The 25,666-nt window shown below is 30.9% G+C and overlaps 1 protein-coding gene across 9 annotated transcripts in view; it reads left to right on the forward strand.

The window, feature by feature from the left end:
* The window catches only part of LOC132756032 (regulator of G-protein signaling 12-like), a 40,353-nt gene that overhangs the window by 9,269 nt on the left and 5,418 nt on the right, over positions 1-25,666 (forward strand). For 3 of the 9 annotated variants that reach the window (XM_060746994.1, XM_060746990.1, XM_060746993.1), the window contains exons 2-10: positions 14,229-14,381; positions 19,985-20,164; positions 20,396-20,482; positions 20,715-20,861; positions 21,474-21,711; positions 21,941-22,092; positions 22,513-22,698; positions 22,974-23,171; positions 23,513-23,609. In XM_060746994.1, the coding sequence (XP_060602977.1) occupies positions 14,229-14,381; positions 19,985-20,164; positions 20,396-20,482; positions 20,715-20,861; positions 21,474-21,711; positions 21,941-22,092; positions 22,513-22,698; positions 22,974-23,171; positions 23,513-23,609 (1,438 nt within the window). Of the gene's footprint in view, positions 1-983; positions 1,513-3,290; positions 4,172-10,872; positions 11,100-14,228; positions 14,382-18,535; positions 19,034-19,984; positions 20,165-20,395; positions 20,483-20,714; positions 20,862-21,473; positions 21,712-21,940; positions 22,093-22,512; positions 22,699-22,973; positions 23,172-23,512; positions 23,610-25,666 lie in introns of those variants that run through there. The other 6 variants (XM_060746992.1, XM_060746989.1, XM_060746991.1 and 3 more) reach the window with 6 other exon arrangements.

A 25,666-nucleotide genomic window follows, 5' to 3' on the forward strand; every position in this document is an offset into this window, starting at 1 on the left:
TGAAGTTCGAGTTGAAATTTCTACATGACAATCATCACAAATGATCTTGGACATAGGTTCTAATGATCATTTGAGCCGTGTCATGACAAAACCAACATAGTGCGTTTGCGACCAGCGTAGCTCCAGAACAGTCTGCGCATCCGTGCAGTCTTGCGCATCCGCGCAGTCTGATCAGGAGATTCATGCTGTTCATTTACCAACTCTTTTACAAGTAGAGAAACTGATAGCGAACAGCATGGATCCTGATCAGACTGTGCGGATGTGCAGGCTGGTCTGGATCCATGCTGGTCGCAAACAAACTATGTTGGTTTTGTCGTGACGAGGCTCAATTTTGTCTCTCATTGCTGATTTAGATATCATGTGGGACAAGGAGTCATTCACTTGTGGAGAAATTAGTAATCATTGGTTATAGTTATCCAGTAAAGTCTGTTTGATGGACAGATCTGATGTCTGAGATATTACAACATATATGAAAATTGGTATAAAAATCAAGACAAAATAATGAAATAATAATGGAAAAACGGGTTATTTTATATTTTAACCTGCCAATTATGTAGGTTATTAACCTGAACTTAAATCTTTGAGTGTTATAAAGTATAATGACTGAAGTTACTGCCAGCCCAGTGAATTCTGCAGATCTTTGCAGGCTATTAAACAAGATTTCATTATCATAGATACAGTGCACATGCAATTATATTTATAATTTAACATTTTCGAAAATAATGTTCCACAAAAACTTGGCTTCAGAAATGACAAACATTATGAGAAAGAACTTGGGAAAATGTTCCCTAACATGATAATTACCTCTTAAAAAAACACTTTAATGGTTGATATCCTTACAATGTGTCAATTGCTACATTTTTCGTAGCGAATACTTAAGTAAAAAATGTATATTCTCTTGTTTGAAAATAGACAAGATCTAAAGGGAAATAATAGCAAACTGCAATTCATTTGTTTCTTTTGAAAGCAGATGTTTGAAATTTGTCCATACATTGAAAATGTGAAAAGAAATTGAGTTTAGCCTGATTTTTTAATTACACGACTTTTGAACTTTTAAGATTCATCTTTGTATTTTGAGTATCGAGTATTGAATGTTTATTCATCGATAATGTAACTACTTCAAAGGCGATAGAGACTAGCAGTTTGTATAATCTAAATAGGTTTTTTTACGTATAAAAAACCACTTGTGACTTATTTTACTTACATATTGTGACAACCGGAATACGTTTCTTTGTATTTTCGTAATAAAAGTTTTTAACTTTATTATACATAGAGATGATGTTAGCAAAATAAAAGTGTTTGAAAAGTGACGTGTTTATGAGATAGTTTGAAAAAGAAATTATAAAGAAAGGAGATACTATGCTGTTTTTGTATTTTGGATATTAAAAGTGGGAAAGTTACATTTTTGAGAAAGATTCGCTTCAGCAAGCTTATGTAATGTGCGTATAATGATACAGCATTATGATACCATTTAGAAGGCGAAATACCTACTCGGTATATGAAGCAGCTAAGGTATGGTAATTTAAGAACGTAAAAAAGTAGATAGCAATTTTTTTTATCAAACTGGGTAACTTTATTCTTTAATATACATGTATTATGAAGATTTATGACAGAGTAAGATTTAGTGCTGTGGTACTAAGTGCTCTCGTTTATCTTGCTATAGACCTCAAGGATAAAATTAAAGAAAAGTGACAATTAAGTGAATGCACTTTGGCCATACAAGGGAGATAAGGCCAACACTTTGGTCTGAACAAGGGAGATAATGCATTGAAGTTAATATGTTCTTCAGACATGTTTAAATAAGGGATATAATTGTAGTCTGCAGTTTGGTCTTGAAAAGGGAGGTAATGCATTAAGGTGACATTATGCTCATGTTAGTTTAATTGTCAAGTTGAGCTGAATTAACTATATATTTCAAAAGATTGACTGTTATGATAGTGATTTGCCAACATTTGATATTGGAAAATGTTTAATCTGCCTGAAAGTCTGCCCCACTCTTTTTATAAATTTACCCTACAGGTAAATTCCATTGGATATTTACAGACATTTCTCTGGGCCACTTAAGTTTTTTATCAGGCTACTTAAGTTGTTAATCTTAATCATTCAAGTAAAGTAAATTATCTGAACAGGGATGATAATTAAAATATGGACAGGGGAGATAAAGCATTGAGTGATAATAGAGATATGTGCTTTGATTTGAACAAGGGAAGTAATTGAGGTATGATCTTTGGTTTCAACAAGGGAGGTAATATAGGTTTGAACTTTAGATTGGACAAGGGAGGTAATTGATGTTTTCCATTTTATTTTTTTTGAAAAAAAAAGATAAAAAAAAAAGATAGAAAAAGGTCTTTGTTAGTGTTGTAGCTATTTTGTGTTGCTACACAAAGTTTAACTTGTCAGGTGAGCATAGCAAGTCTGTCTTGGCCCTCTTGTGATTTTTTTTTATTAGAAATATCTGTGATTTGAAAGGGAAGGAATTTAGGCATGTTCATAATTGTCAGCTGTTTTGAGTGCTTGCAGATAAGATTATTATTTTTAGATAAAGTTCATGTTTAAATAAATTCAAAACAGAATGTAGACAGCATATCAAACCCTCTTCAATATATTTTTATCAAAACTAAGGCCCGATTTTATTAGCTGAGAGAAAAATGAAATGTAAATAAGAGATAAAAAGTTTTGGCAAATGGGAAAGGATGTCGTGTTGTTTTTATACCTGAGATTTGGTTGTTTTCAGGTGTTAATTATAGCCGCTTATTCTTGTCGGTTTGTTTAAGCTTTTCTTATCCCATACTGCTTCTTTTTCCCCGTTTGTGTGATATTTGTTAAGTGCGTCTTAATAAGTGATAAATATAGGCATAGGATATAGAAAAACTTGTGTACATGCTGTCTTAAACAAACATTGGTTTGGTTTAATTTCTTATATAGATTTAAGTGGAGTGGATGAAGCTATCAGGGTTTATAAGTATATGAGAAGAATAAATACTACATTAAGATAAAATGAGATTGAAAATTTAAGAGTTTGAAAGATATATATGTTTGCATTTTAAATTAGACAACATGAACATTTGATAGATAATTTAAGACATTTTATCGTTGCAGTAAAGGTTTTTGAATTCAGATGCGTTTAATTTTGACATTTATTTCGGGATTTAAATGTTACAGATACATTACTGTTTTAAACTTATTTGTAACTTAATATAGACAAAAACTAGGTCACATAACATTGAGGGACATAGAAAAGAAAAAAAAGAATTGGATGTATTTTGATTTAATTGATTGCTTATCAGATTTTTTTCTGATTGACGTTTATTTAATCGGTTTACGAGGGATTAATCCATTGACTTTTATATGCTGTTTATGTTTATGGTGTCATAATATAGGTTTTAAAATTTCAAAAACAGCTTTTGATAAGATAGTGTATAGAAATATATGTATAAGATATGAATAGACCTTGAAATAGGAGAAATGTTGGTGAAAATTTTCAAAGTGATAGAGTGATGTTATATATATCTATATATTTGAAGTGTCTTATGATTGATTTGTGGGCATACCACAGGATAATGAGTTGTTTATATATAAAAAAGTATAAAGTTTACTTTCTGGGAAAATATTTATAGAAAATTGAGTGTCGACAATGTTATAAGTGTTTGGCGTTTTATTTCAAAGGCATGATTGTTTGTAATATTATATGAATGGTTTTAACTTTTTGTGAGAGCAACTATTACTACTACGTGTGATAAAAACATGAACTGGTTACTGGTTATATGAACAAGTTTTATGTTTCTTTTTATTCTGGTGTTTCAGCATTGTTTTGTGAGTTCTTACGTCGTCAAGGTGGAAAGTAGGTCGCTCATTCTTTTTTTGAAGCTGTTTGATTTAAAATGTGCTTAGTGTATGAAGTTATCATCTCAGAACAATGATTTTCATTTCACGGACATTTTATATCAATTTGTGCAAAAATCATACTTGAATGGAATATAAAAAAAGTATGTACGTATAAAAGAGAAGAAACTGTAAAATGTCACTGTCTAGAAAAACTGGCCGAGTTTGGTATCGTCTTACTTCTTCATTAAGAGAAACTGAGAAAGATTCCTTACGTCACTCAATGACAGATATAGAGAATATTTTCACGCAAGGAACTTATAAGAAACGCAGACAGTGGCTTGTCGAGGTAAGATTGATGAGTTATATATGAGCCTCGTCATGACAAAACCAACATAGTGGGTTTGCGACCAGCATAGATCCGTTGTCAGTTTCTCCACTTGTAATAGAGTTGGTAAGCGAACAGCATGGATCCTGATCAGACTGCGCGGATGAGCAGGCTGGTCTGGATCCATGCTGGTCGCAAACCCACTTTGTTGGTTTTGTCGTGACGCGGCTCATATATATAATAACAATTCATATAAAAGAAACGCAAAGAAGTAGATGAGCATTTCATGTTTTTAGCTTGACTATCATATTTCAAGAATAATTAGAAGTATTAACAGTATTATTCTGTTAGATGTCTACGTCCTAGACTTCCAGTCCATGTCATTGACATGTAAAGTTGTTTTCTTTTGTATCGCTCAACTAACCCATTGAGAGATTTAACTTATTTCAATGTCTATGAGAAAATGTCAATTGTAGGGAAGAGTGCATGTGGTAATTTTATAGAACTATGCCCGTATAATGTTTGACTAAGAATTATGGTTAAAGTTTTTGTTCTGCCTGACTTTTTCAGTCAACTCTGATGCATTGCTTTGAATTTTGGATTACTTAATGACCATCATCTTATCTTGTAAACAAGAGAACAAACCCCTTTAAGATGTTGATCTGAAACCTGGGTAACATTACATTCACATCATTACAATGTCTGTTATGGATTTAATATAATTATGCTTTTTTCAATGATAATTCAACTTTTCAGACATATACTTTTATAAGAGACGTAATGGTTGAGAAGCACATGAAAAGATTAATTTCACTTCATTGTTGGCAACTTGAATTTGTCCAATTTTTTCTTTGTGCTTTATAAATTACTTGAATTTTAAGCTGAAGGTCCATAATTGGGTTCTTGAGATGTTTATGTTATCAAAGGGCCAGAACTGTGTACTTATATAATGTTTGGGAAGCTATAGGTGAATATAAGGGCAATAACCATGTTCTTATATGGGAAAGAAATATAGTTAACAGAATATAAGGGCTGTAACTGTGCTCTTATATGGGAAAGTGATACAGTTAGCAGAATATAAGGTTGATAACTGGGTTTTTATATAAGAAATTGACATGGTAAGCAGAATATAAGGGTAATAAATGTGTTCTTATATGGGAAAGAAGTATAGTTAGCAGAATATAATGGCATTAGCAATAACATTTGTGTTATTATATGGGAGAGAAATATTAAGTTAGTAGAATAGTCTGAGGGGCAATAACTGTTCATATATGGGAAAGTGAATATAGTTGGCAGAGTATAAGGGCAATAACTGCTACATGTGTTATTCAATATGGGAGAGAAATAAAGTTAGCAGAATAGTCTGAGGGGCAATAACTGTTCTTTAATGGGAATGTAATATTGTTAGCAGAATATAAGGGCAATAACTGTTTTTATGGGAAAACGATACAGTTAGCAGAAAAGTAGGGCCGTAAGTATAATGTCCTAGCATAATTCTATATAAATATGCACAATATTATGATAGTCAAATACTGTACAAGTAAATGTTTGCCATGTTTTGTGTTTATATTATGCAGATTTTGCATTTAAAAAATACAAGTGATATATATTTTTGTTCGGATAAATATATATATATTTCATTCAATTTCTTTTATTGTGTAAGTGGTCTTTAACCACAAATGAAATAACAAATCTTTAGTGATTGAGAACATTACTTTAAATATTGACATTGTCCCCATGACTTCCTTTATGAGCCAATTTAAATATTTTCTTTTTTATCTTTGACAGTAAAGTGTACTTTGTAAGAATGTAAAAGACTTTTCAATAGACATCGTAAATGGCTTAACAAGTCAAATAAATCAAGTGTGATTGAAAACTGTAAGAAGTAAACATAGTTTTCCGAAGAAGAAAAAAAAAACCCTTTTCCTGATTCATAGCAACAGTTAAGTACATGATGGAGGAATAATAAGAATTATTTAATCAGATAATGCAAATTTTATTTACAGTAATTGTGAAATTGTATAAATTTTATTAGGGAATCCACAGGTTAAATTTGATATGCTCAGATATCAATTTATGACAGTCTTGAAGAAATGTATTTTGTTATGGTAAAATGCATTTGTGCATGGATATGTGTGTGTACACATTTGTACATGGGGCTTTAAATATTCTTAACAAATAGTATATTACAATTTAAAAAGTAGGCACAGTTTTTTCCATTACTTGTTAAATACAGTTTTAAGCATACATTCTGGCTTATGACACCATTATCTCTCTGGAATTCATCTCTTGGAGACCTTGGTGGCAGAGTTGTTAAGCCTGCCACAGAGCTATATTCTGTTACACAAGTGTCAGAAGTTGCTGATTTTGAACCCTTTTTCTCTATGGGTCCAAACCCAGGCTGCCAGAGACTTTGCTAGTTGAGTTCAGTGGTTCAAATAGTTTGCTTGTGCCTGAAATATAACTATACTTAATATATCCAGCAGTTATTTATTTAATTGTATCCTGAACAGTGTCAGTGTTACTTAAAACTCTCAGTATCTGAAAAGGCGGAGGGGCCCTTATATTAAGCTTAGAACACACACCATCTTACTGGATTTTAATGGAACTTTATGTTAATTGACAATAATTATTATGACAACAGGATAGTACAACTTACCATATCGGGTCTAAAATTTGTATTCTTATGCTTCATAATAAACATTGTAATATAATTATTCTTTGCACAAACACTTAATGTTTCCTTTAAAATGATTCAAACTCATACATTTTGTGGTCATATATATCAAAATTCAGTGACAATATTATGTATTTTATGATTGATTATTCGACATATTGTATAGACAAACGATGGCATGTCATTAGAGGACAGTGATTTGTGAAAAAAATGTTTAAATTTGTGTTGAAGTTGATTTGATTAGGGAATTTTTTTTGTAATAATTGTAAATACATGATAACTATTCAAAATTTTGATGTATTAAATTTAAGTTCCTATCACTGCATCCTACATAAAATGTATAAGGAAAAATATATGTTAATTTTATAACTGCTTGTCAGTAAAAAAAATTGAAAGCTGTAAAGTTAAACAAAAAAAAACTATTAATGTTTTTAAGTGCAATAATTTTCTGTAACTGTGTTAAGTTTAGTGTTTCAATTGGTGCTTGCGGTAAATTTGTTAACGTTTTTCTACATTGTCTGGACTATTTTCCTCCTTTGGCTGTTTCATAACGTGCAAGTGTGAATTGTATAGTTTATTTCCTGTAAGAGAAACCAGAATTATGTTTCCCTCTATATTAATTAGTAAATTTTATTGTAAAATTTCTCAATGTACTGTTACGTAAATGTCTGCATGGTAAATATATAATTTCAAACAAGCAGACTGTTTAATACAGACATGATTTGATATGCAAATAGCGAATAAGATTTAAAAGGCTGTAAAGAAGATGAAATGTGGTAAAATTATCATTCATATTGAACTGATGATGGTAATAGAGACAAAATTATTGTTGCGGAATGAATTTTAGGATGAAATATGAAAGGTGTAACTAATAAGAAATGTTTAAATGTCTACGTGTAAGGTGTAAATTAAAGAAAAAGAATTGTAACTGTCTCGTCATGTATTACGTGTACTGTACTAGACATACGGTGCTTGCACAGATTTCAAAAGAATTAAAAAGTCCCATTCTGAAGGGTTCAAGTGCTTTTAGTATAAGCGACGACCGTCGGATCATTGATGTATCTCTGAATAGATTACGATTTATTCATACTTTGCTTTAAAGGCTTAACATAGTCCTTGAAAAATTGCACAAATATTGTAATTGCAATAACTGGAGCTTAAAGTGTCAATGTTCCCGTACTTAGACGTTGTGTGACAAGAGTTCCCGTAATTGCGTGGATTATACGGTCCCATTATTCAAAAACTTTGGGAGCCTTTTTATCAGCGTGAAAGTAAGAATGATAAGGTGAGAGAAATGTTTGACAGTTGAAAATGTTGAAACGTAGGGGGTCAAAATTTTGGTCGGGTTGTTGCCACTGAAATTCTTGTATTTTAAATTGTTACGTGATGTAGCTTTGTGGTCATGGTGAATTTCATCAAGCAGAAAACGTTCTTATAGTCTTACATCGCCCGCATTGTTATTATTTTATTGTTAAGGGTACAAGATTTCTCTTATTTGTATATATTTGAAATAATGATGTGTAAATTGTGTTACATCCTCTAGGCATAGACAGTTATTATGATGGTTTACATAGATTTTTATTATGATAGCAAAATCTAGTTAGAAAAAGAACAAAACACTTAAGGTTAAACAACTTAACAACAATATCAGAATAAAAAGGACAAAAAAGAACAAATATAATGCACAGTCATATGTAAGGACACATGGTCTTGTATTTTTCCCACTGGTCATATTTCAAACACGATATAGTTAGCCATAGAAATTCTAACCAACTGTTGAGTGTTCAGGAGGCAAGTGTGAGTCTTAGAGAGGTGAATTATAAATATAGCCAACCTGGGTTACGTGTTTGAAATTAATATTTTAAAATAAATTGTCAAACATTTTGTCGATAATTCTTTGGAACAAACATATAACTTTTTATATGCCTGTAAATATTTCAGCCTATAATGTTAAGCATCTGGTTGTCCTTCCATCTGTTAGTAGGTTTCAGCTTTATTGTTTCCCCTCCTCTGCAGTACTCTTGTTAACTATGTGTCAGTTATACTAGAGAATCCCAAACTCCTTTGATTATAAGGTACCTAATTCCCAATTAAGATCAGGGGAATATCTACAATGTATGGTAAAATGATGTTAAAAAGTCTAAGATAATGAAACAGCTATCCAGCTTGAGTAGTCAACTTACCCTCTGTGTGCCATAATGAAGATGGAAAGTTAGGTAGTACCACTGATTGTCTAAAATTCTTCAGCCAGCTAGAAAGCTTCCATACATAGAGGAATACTTCACTGAGAGCCCAGTGAGGTTAACCTTTAATTTGCTAGAGACTCAAAGATCATGATTCCACCTTTGCGATAGGTTTAGACCCGGTAGCTGCACATTTAGTTTAGTTGACGTGAGGCTTAACTGGTACGTCTATATTGTATTTGGTATAAAATCCCTCTAGGAAAGATGGTTAGGAAACTACCCGCCACTGTTGGGAAAAGGCATAAAATGAAACAAACAAACAATTTGCTGGAACTAGTATAGAGCCACTGCTAGCCTGCACATTTGTGCAGTCTCACCAGGTTTTATAGATCTACTGTTGGTACCTCTATATTTGTATTTTGGTAATGAAATCCTTCAAGCTGTGAAAGGTCTGTCTCAAATTCAAAGCTGGGGAAATCTATTACATAAATTTAGCAGGCTAAGCTGTTAAGGAATAGCAGACTTGGGATTAGCAGTTTAAGGCCAGATTTCAGTGTAAACATACATGAATTAAAAGCAGCCAGCACTGTATACAGCATGGTCTCTTACAAACTGATTGTTATGCATACTAGCCTTGCCCCTATTTTTGATGGCATATCTCTGTTATAATGGCAATTAAAGAATCCTCAAAGAGTATGGTTGCTGGCTTCAGTGCACTTTAAAGTCTGTGCTGCTATAATGGATTCAAATCCTATAAGGGACGTTAAATTATTTTATGTTGTTATCTTAGTGCAGTAACAGGTTAAGTCCTAAATTTAATGGGATTTAATCTAGTTATTGCACAAAGGTGACAATAATTTATTGTGAGAAAATTATTATGCTCTTGTATGATAATAATGATTTTGCTTCAGTTAAGTATTAAAGTAGCCATAATTATGTTCTTAATAGAGTCAATATATTAGTAAGTGCAACAGCAAAAAAATGGCATTAATTGTTTGTCAAGAGCTGGAATTGTTTGTTTGTTTGTTTCATTTTTACGCCTTTTCCCCCAACAGTATTTCAGCCATATAGGGAAGTAGTTTCCTAACCATCGTTCCTGGAAAGTAACACCAGTACTAGACTTCGTTCCTCAGCGCTAAACTACCGAAGCATCTCCCAGGGATCAAACCCACGCCAGAGAGGTAACTGGATAAGAAGTCTTCGATTGTAACCCCTCGACCACGGAGGCGGTATGGAGCTGGAATTAAACCAGCAGATACACTGTATCAGTTCTGCACCTGTATGCTAGTTGCTCTATAAAGTTTTTGTTTATATATATATCAAATTATGATCAATAATCTTTAAAAAACATTCTTTATGTATATTTTCCTAAACCCAGATGTATGTCTAAATATAGAAGAAAAACTCTTAAAGGCGTTGTTCGTTAATTTGCATTTATTTTTGCTTTAAATTTTCAAATAAATTGAATATTTCTTGTACTGACAAACAGATTTTGTTGAACGAATATTTTTAGATGACTGGTATGATATGGTTAATTGCCTAATAAACCATATTTTCCTTTAATATCTAGGGGCGTATATATCTTAAATTGATTCATGCGGTGATATTTTCTTGCCATAAAATGCTTTGCAAACAGTTATGAATGAATATATATAGAAAGAAAGGTAGATACAAGTGGCTAGATCTATCAATATTGTTATCATGCGGGGATTTGTTTTTGTTGACACTTAGGAACAGTGGGCCGTCCAAATGGTTTAAGACATTTTATAAGAGAAAAAATTGAAGTGTGAAAGGATAATACCTGAAAAATTTCAAAAGAATATCAAAAAAGAAAAAAATCCTTGGGTTTTTTGTATAACAATGTCACAATGTTTAAATATGAAAACAGTTTTTAAGAGTTTTTAAGACCGGACGCATATTGTCTAATATTGAACATGGATATACTGTACATAGGGAATTACAATTTATGTGCATTATGATGGATTTAGGTCGTGCTTCTTTTAGTTTAATACTTACTTAAAATTTAAATAAAAGGATGAGAAGGCTGTCTTTAAAGTTTCTTACAAAGGAAATGTACGATCTGTTTAAGGTAACTAAATCATCTCTATTTTTGTTACTTTGATTTTATTTTCGTAAGCAATATTTTCGGATTAAAGTAACGATATTTGTAATTGATCATAAAGTGTAAAAAAATGTAACCGTAAGCTTGTATCATTTGTAAATGAAAAATTGTGGCATTTTATTATCTTGAGATGTAATATTATTATGTATTGTACATGGTATTTCTGTACAAGTTTACATGTACTTTTAATAATGACAGTGTTTCAAATACCGAAATAGGCACTTTGCTAAGTTGCCATTGTTCAAAATGATGGTTTTCAATAACCAAAAATACATTTCAAAGAATTATACTTGTAATATTTATGTCAGTGTTTCAAATACCAAAATAGATACATTATATTACAGCTAGTTGTCGCCGTTCAAAATGATTGTTTTAAATTACTAAAAATACATTTCCAAGAATTGTTAATTCTTAATGTTTTGATTATATGTGTGCTATTATAATAAACCAGTTATAATTATGTAATTTGTCAACAAAAATCAGTTCTTAAGTTCTATTACACCAAGTTTTGTTTGATGAATTTTGGCCTGCTGTTCCATGTTGCCATATTCCAGAAACATAGTTGTGACCCAAATAAATACCCATTGGTTGAGAGGCAGAATTTTTAACTTCTAAACATTGAAAGTTTTTTCTTTAATTATAAAGTAATGACATTTTTCTTTAATTATGAATTAATGACCATAATATAAGAATGATTTTACTTGATTCAACATTTGGCATTACTTCTTATAGTTAATGGGTTTCGTAGCTTGAAAAAAAAGTCAATTAAAAGGCAGTAAAATTTCAAAGGCTCATTTGGACTTTACTCATAATTGATAAAGGGGATATTTGAACTATAGTCTGGTTTTCTCATTATAATCACTTTAAAGATGTTTTATCTGTGACTTTATTGAACTCCACTTTGTGTACTGAGGTATTTGAAGGTTATACATTTTTATTTGCATTGGTTGCAGGGAGAAATTGTTGAAATTGCTGCATGTCATTTTGAAGAATTAATAAGGTCTTTGCATGTCACATGAAATAAATGCTTCCAGTGAAGGGCAAAAGCTGTTTTAATTTTTGATAGTGGCATGCAAATTCTATTTAATTATGCTTTTTTTCTTCTTTTTTTCTTTTTTGAGAAAACAAAAGAGACCTGTTCATGCCATGGAAGGAAGGAGCTAAATTATTTGACAATGTTATTGACAATGAAACCACAAGAAATGTTCATATCTTAAATGATATTTATAATTATCATGTAACATTTTGTGATATATAACTTTGTGGTAATATAACTATTCTCCTTACCACATGTCCTGGCGAGGTCATTACAAATAAATGGAAATTTAATTTTTCAACATTCAAGATAACAATCTGCTAATGATTTATATAAATTATGTGGTTTTTCGATTCATTGTTGAAATGTTTAACATACATTATTTTAATTTTATGCAGGAAAGTAATGTATAGCTTCATTTTAAGGACCACATTAAGAAATAATTATATGTGTGTAACATTTCTTAGACTTTGTAATATAAAAAATGGTTCAAGTGCCCATTGTAAGCTTGATTCCCTGGTGCTAACTTTTGTAATAATTATTCATTGTCTCTGTGCTGGGATTGGGTCATGGTTGGTGTTTAAACACTTGTCTATTACATGGCTACCTCAACATAAGGAATGATGTACAAATTATTAAACTATGTATGTAAAATGCTTGTAATGCACAAATTACAAGAGTATTTAAATTTACACTATTTTACCATAATATCTATAAAAAGTTGTGCATCAAACAATGTCTTTGTTATAATCTATAAAGTTGACTCTCAGGTGATGCCTTTATAATTGAGCAGCATCACGACAAAGCCAACATAATGCGTTTGCGACCAGCATGGATCCAGACCAGCCTGCGCATCCACGCTGTCTGATCAGGATCCATGTTGTTCGCTTACAAACTCTATAACAAGTAGAGAAACTGACAGCGTACAGCATGGATCCTGATCAGACTGCGCAGATGCGCAGGCTGGTCTGGATCCATGCTGGTCGCAAACCCATTATGTTGGTTTTGTCACGACGCGGCTCAATTGTTTTTTTCTCACAATTTTTATAAAGTTTAGTCATTGCAGTTGTCTTCATTATTTTTGTTTCCACCCACATTTTTTGTTTTGGTTGGTTTTTGCTTAACATAAGGAAAGGTGACATCTATATGTCATTAAATTCCTAATAAAGAATAAAACATGGCAATTAACATGGATCATGTCATATTTATGAAACAAAAAAACATATTATAGATATTTTTGGTCATATTTAATGGCTGACATGATTTAATACATCAACATACATTATAAAAGTAGATTTGTCCAAATATTGAGACGGCCATCTGAACAAGTTTCTATCTTCTTATATAATGTAGAAGAGAAAAACATGTTATTTCTGATGTGTCAAAACTTCCGCTAAATTTCAATGCAAGCAGAAACTTGGAAAAGTAACTCAAAATGTTATTGAAAATGATAAATGACAGTCAATGTATTTATGTTTAAACTTGTGTGAGAAATGCTAAAACTTTATTTAATTCAAAATTATTAAAGTTTGACTTATGCAGTTACTGTCATATTTGGAGAAGTTGGGAAATAGTGTTGCTTTGCCATATAAAGTATGTTACCCCCACGCCTGCCCTGCCCGAAATCATACCAACTGGTTTGTAGAATTAGATTTATAAGCTAAGCATAGAACCAAAAAAGGCCAGACCCAGATAGAGATTTTGAAGAACACCCAAATCATACTATTTGATTTGTAGAAATAGATACAGTGGAACCTGTCTAATCTGAACTTGTCCGGATCAGAAGAAAAATTTGGATTAGAAAGGTTTCTGGATTAGAAGGGTTAAGACATTTTTTTACTATTAAAAAAAAAGAACGAATAAAATTGGGACTGGACACTTTGTCTGGAATAGGAAGGTTTGATCTGGATCCTATCCGGATTAGATAGGTTCGGATTAGCAAGGCATGGAAATAGAGATGTAATAGCTTAAATCTTGTCTTCTTTAAATCTAATTTTGTGTATAAATCCTGCTCAGAGTAACTGACATTTAGTTATGAATTATGTGTTGTATATTTTCAGAGGGACCAAGAGAGAAAAAGTTTACCAGGATCCGGATCTCCGGATGTTGTAGGGAAACCATCTGTCAGTAATAGTACAGAGAAATGGACAAAGGGTCAGCCAGGGTCACTGAGAAGGAAGTCAAGGTGTAATCCTCTAAGCCTTTCCCATGAGGTATATATTTGTATATATTATATAGGGTTGGGTGTTATAGTTATATTTAAAGTTTAGAATCAGGCTCAGCTGCTGTGGGTAATGTCCTAGCTCACTCAGGGTAGAGAGCATTGGACTGTAAATAGTGCGGGTGCAGGTTACTCAATGTGATTGATCATGAAAGTCTTTCTACGGTCATTTTACACATACATCTGACATGTCAAAGAACCTGCTCTTATTTCAGGAATTGAAAAATACCTGTTACTATCAGTAATACTAACCTAAAGATATAAATTAACAGAATGAATTGCCTGTGTGGGTGTCTGGTGGTGACTGTTGTGTGTTATTTAATGTATTACTACAAAGTTGTAAGCAATTCTAAGATAATGTGGCCAATATGGGATGGAAACATCATAATAAGTGAAGATTGTACTTAACCAGGCGTGGGTATGTGAAACCAGATACACTTGAACAATAATGGATAGCTTTAAATCAGTCATCTTTTCGAAGAAATAAAACTGTACTGACATGGCTCCTGAATAGATGTCACAAATTCGGAATTTGGAGAAAAAAATGCCAATTTTAGATATTGAAACTATGTTGTCATGTTTTAATATTGTGGCTTCTGCCGGTTACAATTTTGGTTATAAATTTGTTCTTCACCATTAAAGCTGGCAAGATTCCTGTGCTCTTTTGCAATGAAAGTTACGAAAAAGATTTTCCTGTTTCAAATTAACTAAAATCGGGCTGTCATTATTAGGTGAAAATAAAGTTTTTTTTTTTTTTTTTGGTAATATTGGTATTAAGACTGCAAGAATATGTATTAGAAAAACATTTACACATTACTGCAGAAAGATTGACTTTATTTAATGATTTAAATATTTGTAAATGATTTAATAGTGCACTATATTAAAATTTGTTAAAATTTGACAATTTTGTTGAAATAAGACAAACAAGATATTGTCATCGCACGAGACAAAATGCCTGTAAGGTATAATCACTGTCAATATTGAAGAAGACTAATTCTAGGTTGTAAATATGCCATCAATCAGTGAAAGTCTTTATCTAGTCTCATCTTTAGTTTCAATAGTGTTGTTCACCCCACCCACCATGATTATAATCAGCAAGGGAGACAATCAAGGTAGATCAGGTCTAGACTAGGATAGTGAGAGAGTGATATCCCCTCCTTATCTAATGTTCTCATCTCTCACTAATGATAACAGGTCATTAATTAATTGTCATTAGTGTTGATAATGGTTTCTTATCTTTTCTCAAGTTTTTTTATCCTTTTTAAGTTAAAAAAACAAAAATAAATATGTGATCCTTGTCAGTAATTACTTTTCTCATCTTCTGATTCATTTTTTCTTTCATCTTTAGTTACTTTTCTTTTCATCATTAGCAAAAATCTTGGTTGGAACTGTATGGATAATCTTTCAAAATTTTATTGAATTTATTCACTTTTATTCAATTATTTTAAGAGAGGCAGTAACAATATTGATGCACTTACATTTTTGAGGATTTCTTTGCAATAAACTTTAATGAAACAAAGCTATTTTGAATGGACATGTCTATCTTTCAATCTTGTCTTTCCAAACTGATTCATTTTTTAGGAAAAATTTCAAACTATTGACTGGATAGCGAACATTGCATACCATTATGGTCTCTCATGTTGCATGGATGGCAGCAGAGCTAAGGATTATTAAGAATATCATTTATTTTATAAAAAAAAAAAAGTAACAATATGTAGATCTGGAAAAAAAACTCTGTTAATTTCATGTTTATTTGATTTATTGGTGAATTACATCGATATATATATATTACTAGATATGGTGTCTGCCTCTCAACCTAGGGATCATGGGTTTGAGCTCTACTGGGGACATGGCATGATGATTCCACATATGTTACCTGTTTGGTTATTTATTGAAATACTTCCTTTCATTACAACAAAGCTCAAATGAATATGTTTTAACTTAAACATTCTTAAATCTGACTGAAATACATGTATTCAAGCCCCAAACTAAGAGTTACCATTTAATCTTTGTATGATGTAAACCCCAACATTAATATATTTTCTTTCCTCTTCAAATAAACTGTACTGTTAATTTTCATGGAGTTATCATTGTCCTTGAATGTATAATTTAAATTAATGTAAATAAAAGGACTTGCCAAGTTAATTTGAACATTTTTTTTTACTTTTAGATTTTGGTTTTTATCAGAGAGAATCTTTCCCTCCTATTTTCAGTACTGTACCAGAAAAGTCTAGTTCAGCACTGCCCTCTCTCAAAAAATAACAATAAATCAAAAAGATTTTCACCTGATGTTGGGGCCAATTAACCTTGGAAATCAGACTGTCTCATCAGTGGATGATTAAAGATAATTAATCACTTGTTTATATTGATAATATTGACTAACATTTTCTTTTTTATCTTGATCAATAATTTTCTGATAAATTATTACCGTATTTAATCAGATTGATGACCCTGTGGTATAGAATCTTTTTAAATTATTGATTTAACTTTTCTAACATGTTGGTGTGATCTGAGATTTGATAAAGAAAATAAAGGCTGGACCTAATGATGCATATAATGTCTGATTTAACTGATAATTTGTGAAATAAAAAAAATGGGGTACTAGGTATATATACTGACATGCTTCTCTCATTAGAGTCAGTGTGGCTTGTGACTTAATAATCGTGAAAGTAGGAACTAAAAATTGAAATGATTTTTGTTTTGACTGATGTGTGAAAAACTCTAATTAAAGTTTGAAACTGGAATTTTTATTTAAGAAGTGTGCTTTAGATTATATGTGTGAAAACTATTTTTTTGTTTTTGGGTGATCAGTGGCTTTGAATTAATCAGTGACAAATATAAGCTTATATATGTATATTTAAAGTTGCATTGTGGATTAGCTGTATTCAATGTAATATAGTCTTTGAAGATTGGAAATACAATATAATAAAATAATGCATATCCTACTAAGAAAATTAAGTGACCAGGAACTTGCTAGTTTGGTGAAACATGTAAGTATTATATGTACATTATGAAATAAATTATTTTCTTTACAATAATTATTTAGTCTAGTGTTTAGTAGTTCTCGATTTTATTCTGTCAACTACCATGTTTTCCTTGTAATTTATTAAAAACCATAAAAGAAATTTTTTTTTGAAAATCACATTCTCAAGATTGTGGTAATGCCAAGGTCACAAATAAAACAGGCATTTCCTGATTAAACGATTTTTAAAGCATCAGTGGTTTATGTTTTCCTTATTTATTAAAAACCACCAAAAAAAAAAATATTTCACATTCTCAAGATAGTGGTAACAAAGTTCTTCAAGTTTAATTTTAAGGTAAAATGAGTTTTACAGTACTGTACTACAAGATTAGCTTTAGATGATGCAGTATTTAAAATATCAATCTTTTCATAATATATTTAAAACTGGATACAGTGATTTTTTTACCCAATGTTTTTTTACTGTTTTAATTATAATATTATGACTTGTAAATTTACGGACATAAACATTCTTTTGCTTAGGACAGAAACAACTTAACATGGGCCCCTGTAATGATAATGAATTCAATTATATAATGTTATTGTATATAAATGTATTTAGTTCACTGCTTATTCTTGCAACTATTTTTCTATTATTAAAAAAACTGTTAAATTTTCCAACACTTTATGACAATAAGATTGGACAATCAAATTGAATAATTGTGTAAATATTGGCACCAGGAGGGTATTCAAGGCTCATAAAACTTTCATCAATGTCATTGTGTGCAAGCCAATAACAAAATTGTGCCAAAAGATCAGTTTTGATCAATGTGTGGTAAAGTAGCTTGGTATACTAAAGGACTATTGTGAACTGATCAGGGTCATTTGGCACCTTTACATCAATAAAGTGTCAGTCAGTCTTCCATACAAACCTGTTTGTTGTCCCTTTAGGGTGCTACCATCTATTGTTCACCCATTTCTAATTAACTGTGTTGTAAACTGTGATAACATTTCAGTCAGCAGACATTATGACACCCTGGGCTAGTAAAACCTGTTCTGATTGGATAATAGCTTGTATCCAGCATTCTCATTGGCTGTTGGTTATCAATTGTCACTTTTATTGAGTGAATTTTGAGATAATCAGTTAAGAAGTGAAAATATATTTATAAGTAGGGTCCAAAAAATGGAGTGGTCATTAGTATGAAATAGAAAGTTGTGTTGTAAATATAAATTGTGATATAGAATTTGTACAGCTTTTTATGGATTTATTTTGATAAATATTATTATACAAAAATAGTGCTATTTTTGGATACGTTTGGAAAAACAAAATGTTTTTGGACATAAGTTTCATTGGTGCGGCTGGTTACCGTAAGGATGGCTATGCTAAAATATACAACTCACTTAGAAAACATCGACGCAGGTCTATCTGTGTCGAAGACAGTAGCGCACAGCAGTTGATTGATGCACGAGAATGTGCTGAAACTCATTTTAAAAAACAGAGATACAATTTGAACGCTAGTTTACAAGCATTGAAACATGATAGAAAAATTGACTCTGGAAAATATCGAAAATGTTTGAATGTTGAACAGTTTAAGAAAAATATGTGCAGTAATGATCAAAGTTACAATAGAAAACTATTAAGTAAATACTGTTCACATGCGAATGCAGCATCGTGTTTGAATAGAGTAAGTTGACAGTAGTACCGTATATTCTTTAATAAATCCCCCTGAGGGGATTTACTGTACATTTTGGGAAAAAGTGGGGGCTGTAATTAAAGTACAGAAACAATATCAAAATAAAAGAAATCTTTACTGTTTTTGTGTCTGTTAAGCAACTGACTGAATATACTTGGGTTTAATAAAGTAGTGGCATTGGTTTGAGAATATACTGTTTTTATATGAAATCCAAGTCATGGTGTAAAATAATGACTTTGGAAACTTGTCAAACATGCTGTCATGACACCACTTTTTGTCTTAAAAAAAAGGGTTTGGTTTTGTATACCTTTTTAAAAAGGCTTGATTCTTTAGTTGAAGGGTTGAATGTGTAAGGCTGATCTGTTATAATAAACTTGTTGTATAATATTGTTTAAAGGCATTGAAACCCTAAATTACCGTGTTATATAAACAGGCATTAAATGAAACCCTAAATTACTGAAATCAGACCTATCAGATTAAAATTGATTAAAAGAGATCATGAATAGATATTGGTATATAATAGAAAAGCTTTTATCCTTGGATTAAAGCAAACATCTTTTTATGTGATATATCTGTCTGTCAGGTGGGCAAGATATGGCCTTGTTTAATCAAAGATTATCTGAATTATCTATAGATTTGTACAATTGGTAAAAAACCTTCAAATTCAATTACAATTAGAGAAATAAATTTTTGATATACAAGTGTGAAAATTTTATTTTAGTATGTACACAGGCATTTGAAAAGCAAGGAAGACATTTCTATATATTTACAAATGGATGTTAGAATGACACAATGGTAATTATAATCAGTTCCTTAAAAGATTAATTGATCAATTTACAGGTGTATTGTCAGATATAGATGTTTAAAAAAATAATCTGTTTATTTGTAAATTTTCATATACGTTGACGAATAACTAATTTTAGTATCTTTTGAATTTTTCAGTCTCTTGTGGTATTAGATCAAGATCCGATGCAGCAGAAGCTTTCATCAGCGAACAGCGTGAACAGTATTGTAAACCATGTCGCCAAATCCATCGAGCAGGAGGAAGTGGGAAGAGTTGCATCGTGGGCTGTGAGCTTTGACAAACTTCTCAAAGATCCGATCGGAAACACTGTCTTCACTGTAAGATTTTAGTTCATATATTTAGAAAATTTCTAGTTATGTGAAATTCAATATTTAATCTTATAAATTAGTATTTTAATTTTTAATAAATTGCAAGTTTTCAATTCAAAACACTATGGTATACATAAACACATACAAAGGGAGATAATCTAGTGTTTTTTTTATTCTATTGGTACTTATAAGAATATGGAAAGGGAGGTAATCTAGATTTTATTTGTTATTATTTTTCAGGATTTCTTGAAGAAAGAGTTCAGTGAAGAAAATGTTATATTTTGGAAGGCATGTGAAGATTTTAAGAACATCATTGATTCTAATTATGTAAGTACAAAAGTTATGATTTTGTTTTATTTGTACCTTATATTAATTACCTAATTAATTCTTATATTAGTTACCTAATTAATAAAGAGATCTGACTGTAATACAAGTTTATAAAAAATATGATAAATTAATTTGTATGTAGTATATAATTGTAACATAAGGTTTTAATATATTCATTGAGTTTTGTTAAATAGGTTAAAAATAATTAAAAATTTTGGTTTTTCCATTTCAGAGAAAATCAAAGGCAAAGGAACTGTATGACAAGCATGTGTCCGTGCGTGCTTGTGAATGCGTCAATATAGATAGTGTTGCCAGAAAAGCAGTGGAATCTCAACTAGAAAATCCAACACCACAAGCCTTTGATATCCCTCAACAACAGGTAATTGTACATGCATGGTTTTAAGCATTGACCAGTTATTTTGAAACCTTTAGCTAACAGTATAGAGTCAGGCAAGGTTGAACATCAGTGCAGTTTTGACCAGGCTCTGTATTGTAGGCTGATTAAATTTAAATTTTTATCTTGGTATTGTGAAATTGATAATGGACAGTTACAATACTGCTGTAGAGACTTGACACATGCTTATTTTTAACTGCTTTGCTTAATTTTCATGGATCTGAGTTGAGGTTTACTAGGTCATGCATTTGAGAAAATAGGTAACTTGGTTAATGAAGTTGCCTGGGTTTACTCATTGTGAAAGCTCATTTGTTACCTTGTTGAAAATTTACACGCAACAAAAATAAGAGTACTATGAAGCATAATTTGTTTGATACTTTCTGATTGTAAAGATTCGTGATGAGTCATGACTAAATGATTTACATGTATTTAGGCTTCCGTCAATTATTGTATCGTCCATTGTTTGTTCGGAACATGATCAGTTTATAAATAAATCATAAGAGATTAAACTTCATTTGTATAAAATATATTAACCATCTTAACTCGAACTTCTTAAACTTGTAAGAAAATAACTAAATTATGAATTTTATCTTACAGATCTTTCAACTAATGAAGCAGGACAGTTATTCACGTTTCCTGAAATCCAGTAGTTATAAATCGTTTCTGATGGACGAAATGGAGGGAAAACCACTGCTGTTAGCCGAGGAGACGCAAAATGACAAAAATAAACTTCTCGATAAAGACAAGGAGAAGGAAGGGAAGAAGAAAGGAAAGGGCAAGGAAAACGAAGAGAATAAAGACAAACGAAGAAGGTCTTTGTTACCTTGGAGACAAAGTACGTTATTTAATAAAAACAGCATTAGAAATTATTGTTCAACTTTATGTTTTAACAATATTAGAAGTTTGCCAATCTTTGGAAGGATCTCATGTTAGAATTAATATACCATTAAGTTTGTGTTGCTTACCTTATTGTTATGTAAATAGATAAGATATATTTTTATCTCTTTTCATTGAATTATGATATGTGATGTAGTAATTATTTATTATGTTTACTCTATTTTTAGAATCAAAGAAGCAGAGTAAGGCAGAGTCAGAGAGTAAAAACCAGAAGAACAAGGAGAGTAAGGACATTAATGCCAACACGACCCCGGCTGCTCCAAGTGCCCAGTCTGAACCTTCAACTAACAACAAGAAGGAACAGCCTGTACATGTTGAGGTGAGTACTTTGTTGTTGTCATTGTTTTTCAGCAGTAAACCCGGTGTGCGTCTTACACTCTATGAACTTGAAACATAATTTGTGTTTATCCTATAACAGGAATGAAAAACATTTTAAGGAAGTAAAATGAACGCCTGTTAGGCAGCTAGGCATAAACAGTTCCTTCAGTGTGCAACTCTGTATCTTTCTCAAAAGAATTTCAGCGGAACTTTCATTTAAATTTATGTTGTCTTGTGCCCTCCCACATATTTTCAAGATTTAGTAATTTGATTATATTTTACAGAATTTTTACACTGGCGAAAAAACCTAGGTTTTGAAAATTTAGTCACCTGTTTATTTCTTATTTAAAATCACATTTGATTGGATAATACTGTTCAAAATTGTATCAAAATTTTTAATAATAATTTAATTATAATTCAGGTGCCAGAGACTATTGAGGAGGAACCTGATCAGCCTCGGTTCTGCCGAGTGATAATGCCAGATGGATCAACAACCGTTGTAGGTACAAGACAGGGGCAGACAATCAACTATATCCTAGGCAAACTGTGTGAAAAGAGAGGTCTCTCTGTGGCTAGTGTGGATGTGTTTTTATTGGGCTCTGAAAAGGTAAATTCCTTTGATATTTACAGAAATAAAGTTGAATATAATAAGTCTCATATACAACTGTATAACAATATTTATGCATCTTTTAAATATACAATGAGCGTGGACTTGGAAGATAACCCATTAGCCCCAAAATGTATTTTTTAAATATATGTTATATTGCCTGATTTTTTTTTAACTAAACCTGGGGTAGATTTATGATTTATTTGTTGTTGTTTTCTTTTTGTAAATTTTGAATATTACAGAATTTTAATTTTGTTTTGTTATCATTTTTTCAGCCATTAAACCTGAATGATGATATATCTACGCTGGGGTCAAAAGAGGTTACGATAGAAAGACGAGTGCTGTTTAGAATGGACTTACCAAATAAAAAATCTATAGGAGTGAAAGCTAAACCAAATAGACTGATCCGTGATGTGTTCAAACCAATTCTTAATAAATACGGATACAGAATAGACGCCATTGATGTTCATCTTGTAAGTTTCCCAGACTTGCAGTTTTGAATGAGATTAAATCAGACTAAGATTATTTTATCAAAATAGTGCTATATAATAGTATATTTTTTCTTCATATATCTGTTATGGATACTGATCGTATTTAATTTGACTTCTTTTCTATAAGTTAAATGCTTATACTATTTAATTTTTCAAGGATATTAAACATTTTGTCATGTAATTTACATTATATGTTGTTGATTTTTTTCTCAAAGTACTATTAATTAATTATAAATTTTAGGCTTTATATTTGTTATAAAGGATTTATTTTTTAATCAATGTAAAAAAAATAATTCTAAAGTAAAACCTATTCTTGTTTACAGAGTGGACAGTCCGAGAGAAGCCTGTGTTTAGATAACTTAGTATCATCAATAGACAGTCAGCGTGTGATAGTTCTCAACCAAGCTTCTGATCTACCTGGTATGTATTTCAGGACAACAGTTTGAGCCCCTAAACAATAGCCCCCTTTTTAAACTATCACTGGATGAAATGTTTTTCTTGTTTATTTTTTCCTTTCTTAATTTTGTTGGAATTTTTTTTTCTTTTGTTTCTAGATGTTTTGAAAAATATTTTTTTTATTCCATAGAAGTTTATATAAAGAATTGTAGTTTTTTCTTTTATTTTTAATTTTTTTTTCAAACAAATGTATTAAATGGATTAGATTTTTTTCATTATTTGGTACATAATGTGATACTAATAACTAATGTGTATAAATTGTTAATAAACTGCTGTGCAATATGTAAAATATCATCCTCGTACCATGTCATGTGCTCATTTAATAACTTCCATATATCATTATACTTAGCTAGTCTATATCTGTTTTATACAGGTGAATATATATTGATATTTCTTTGTTAAAATGAAAGATATTTGACTTTTGAGGTCCATAACTGTCAGCTAATAGAAAAATCATAATAATTATATTCAACTGTATAAAGGGAGATAACTATGAATATTTAACTTGTCATGGTTTATTCTAGTTATCTTTCCTTACCTTTCTTCTTTTTCTGTGAAAAAAGTTTGTAAAGTTGTACAAAATTGTTGTACATCATGAACAAATTGTTATAGATTTGTCAACTTTGTGAACTCTCTTCACTTCTACAGTCTTTCTGTATTTCTGACATAAACATTATATATAATAATAATCATGTAACCATAGCGACAGTAATGTCATCATGTAACCATAGTGACAGAATTGTATATACATGGTGCTGGTTCTAGTATCATTATACTATAGTCATGTTACGTTCACCATTATATCTGCCAGAATAACATCTATTTTTAGACTTCAATCAATCATCACTTTAAAGGTTTTCTTCCAGACTTCTCAATTTTAATGTTTTTCTTAACCAAAAAATAAAAGAAAGAAAACAAAAAATTGAAAAAAAACAACAAAAAACAATATTTTTTCAAAATTTTAGATATCTGTTTTGATATCGTACATGTGAACTGTGACTTGTAGAAAATAACAGTTCTTTCATAACTTATGTTTCTTTGGTTAATTTATGATTGTTTTGAAGAAAAATAATTTTGGAAATGCTTTGTGAAGTTTTCCTTATCATTTTCCATTGTTTCATTAATTTTGCTCACACAACATAAATAATATCATGCCCTTGTTTTCAACATCTTTCTGTCTCACTGTTTTTATTATCCATTTTCAAATGTGCTTTATGTTTGTTATTTGATATTACAAAATAATAAAAAATATTTCATATGAAAAGATTTCCTTGTTCTGATTTCACACTTGTTACCTATATAGTACTTATATTTTAACATGCAAGTACTGGTTAATATCATTTTCATGGGATTACAATGCAAAACATTGATGGGTCAAAAGATTATTATGCCCACCTCCCAACCCTGCTGTCCACTTGCAACTAATTTCTCAACAGATGGGCAGCAAATAACCTCCTATAAATATATACATACATTGTATATCTATATGAAATGGATTTTACTATCACCAATTGTATAAATAGAATGAATAAAAAAAGCTACAAGAATATGTTAATGCATTGACCTGTTCTTTCCCAGTTCCCAAATGCTCTTCCTAGTTATGATAAGCAAGTATATTTATAGCTTTCGATATTGTAGCAAGTATAATTATGCACTTTTAAGGGATAAGGAATTATAAGGTATTAAAGTGTCCAGGCATTGATCTTCAGGATGTGTGCAATTTTAATCCTGTAAATTTATGAATGCCCAAATTCGCTAAATAGTCAACTCTGCAATGTGGTCAAACTCTAGACCTTTTTTTCTCTGCATTATGAGGAATTATACAGGAAACAACCAGTAGGGGCTGTCTGAACAAGTCTTCAAGGTCACTAAGTTAGGTGCACTATATGTGTAAATAAGTTAACCAAATTTTGTCATATATGACATTGTTTTAGTCTTATGTCATGTAAACTGTATATAATAATTGTATGAATTATACAATTGTATCAAATAATTTTGTATGAAAAAGATTTCCTTGGTCT

This window comes from Ruditapes philippinarum, unplaced genomic scaffold (assembly GCF_026571515.1).
Source record: "Ruditapes philippinarum isolate M1 unplaced genomic scaffold, ASM2657151v2 ctg4591_1_1_1_1, whole genome shotgun sequence".
In the NCBI taxonomy this organism is placed as follows: Eukaryota; Metazoa; Mollusca; class Bivalvia; order Venerida; family Veneridae; genus Ruditapes; species Ruditapes philippinarum.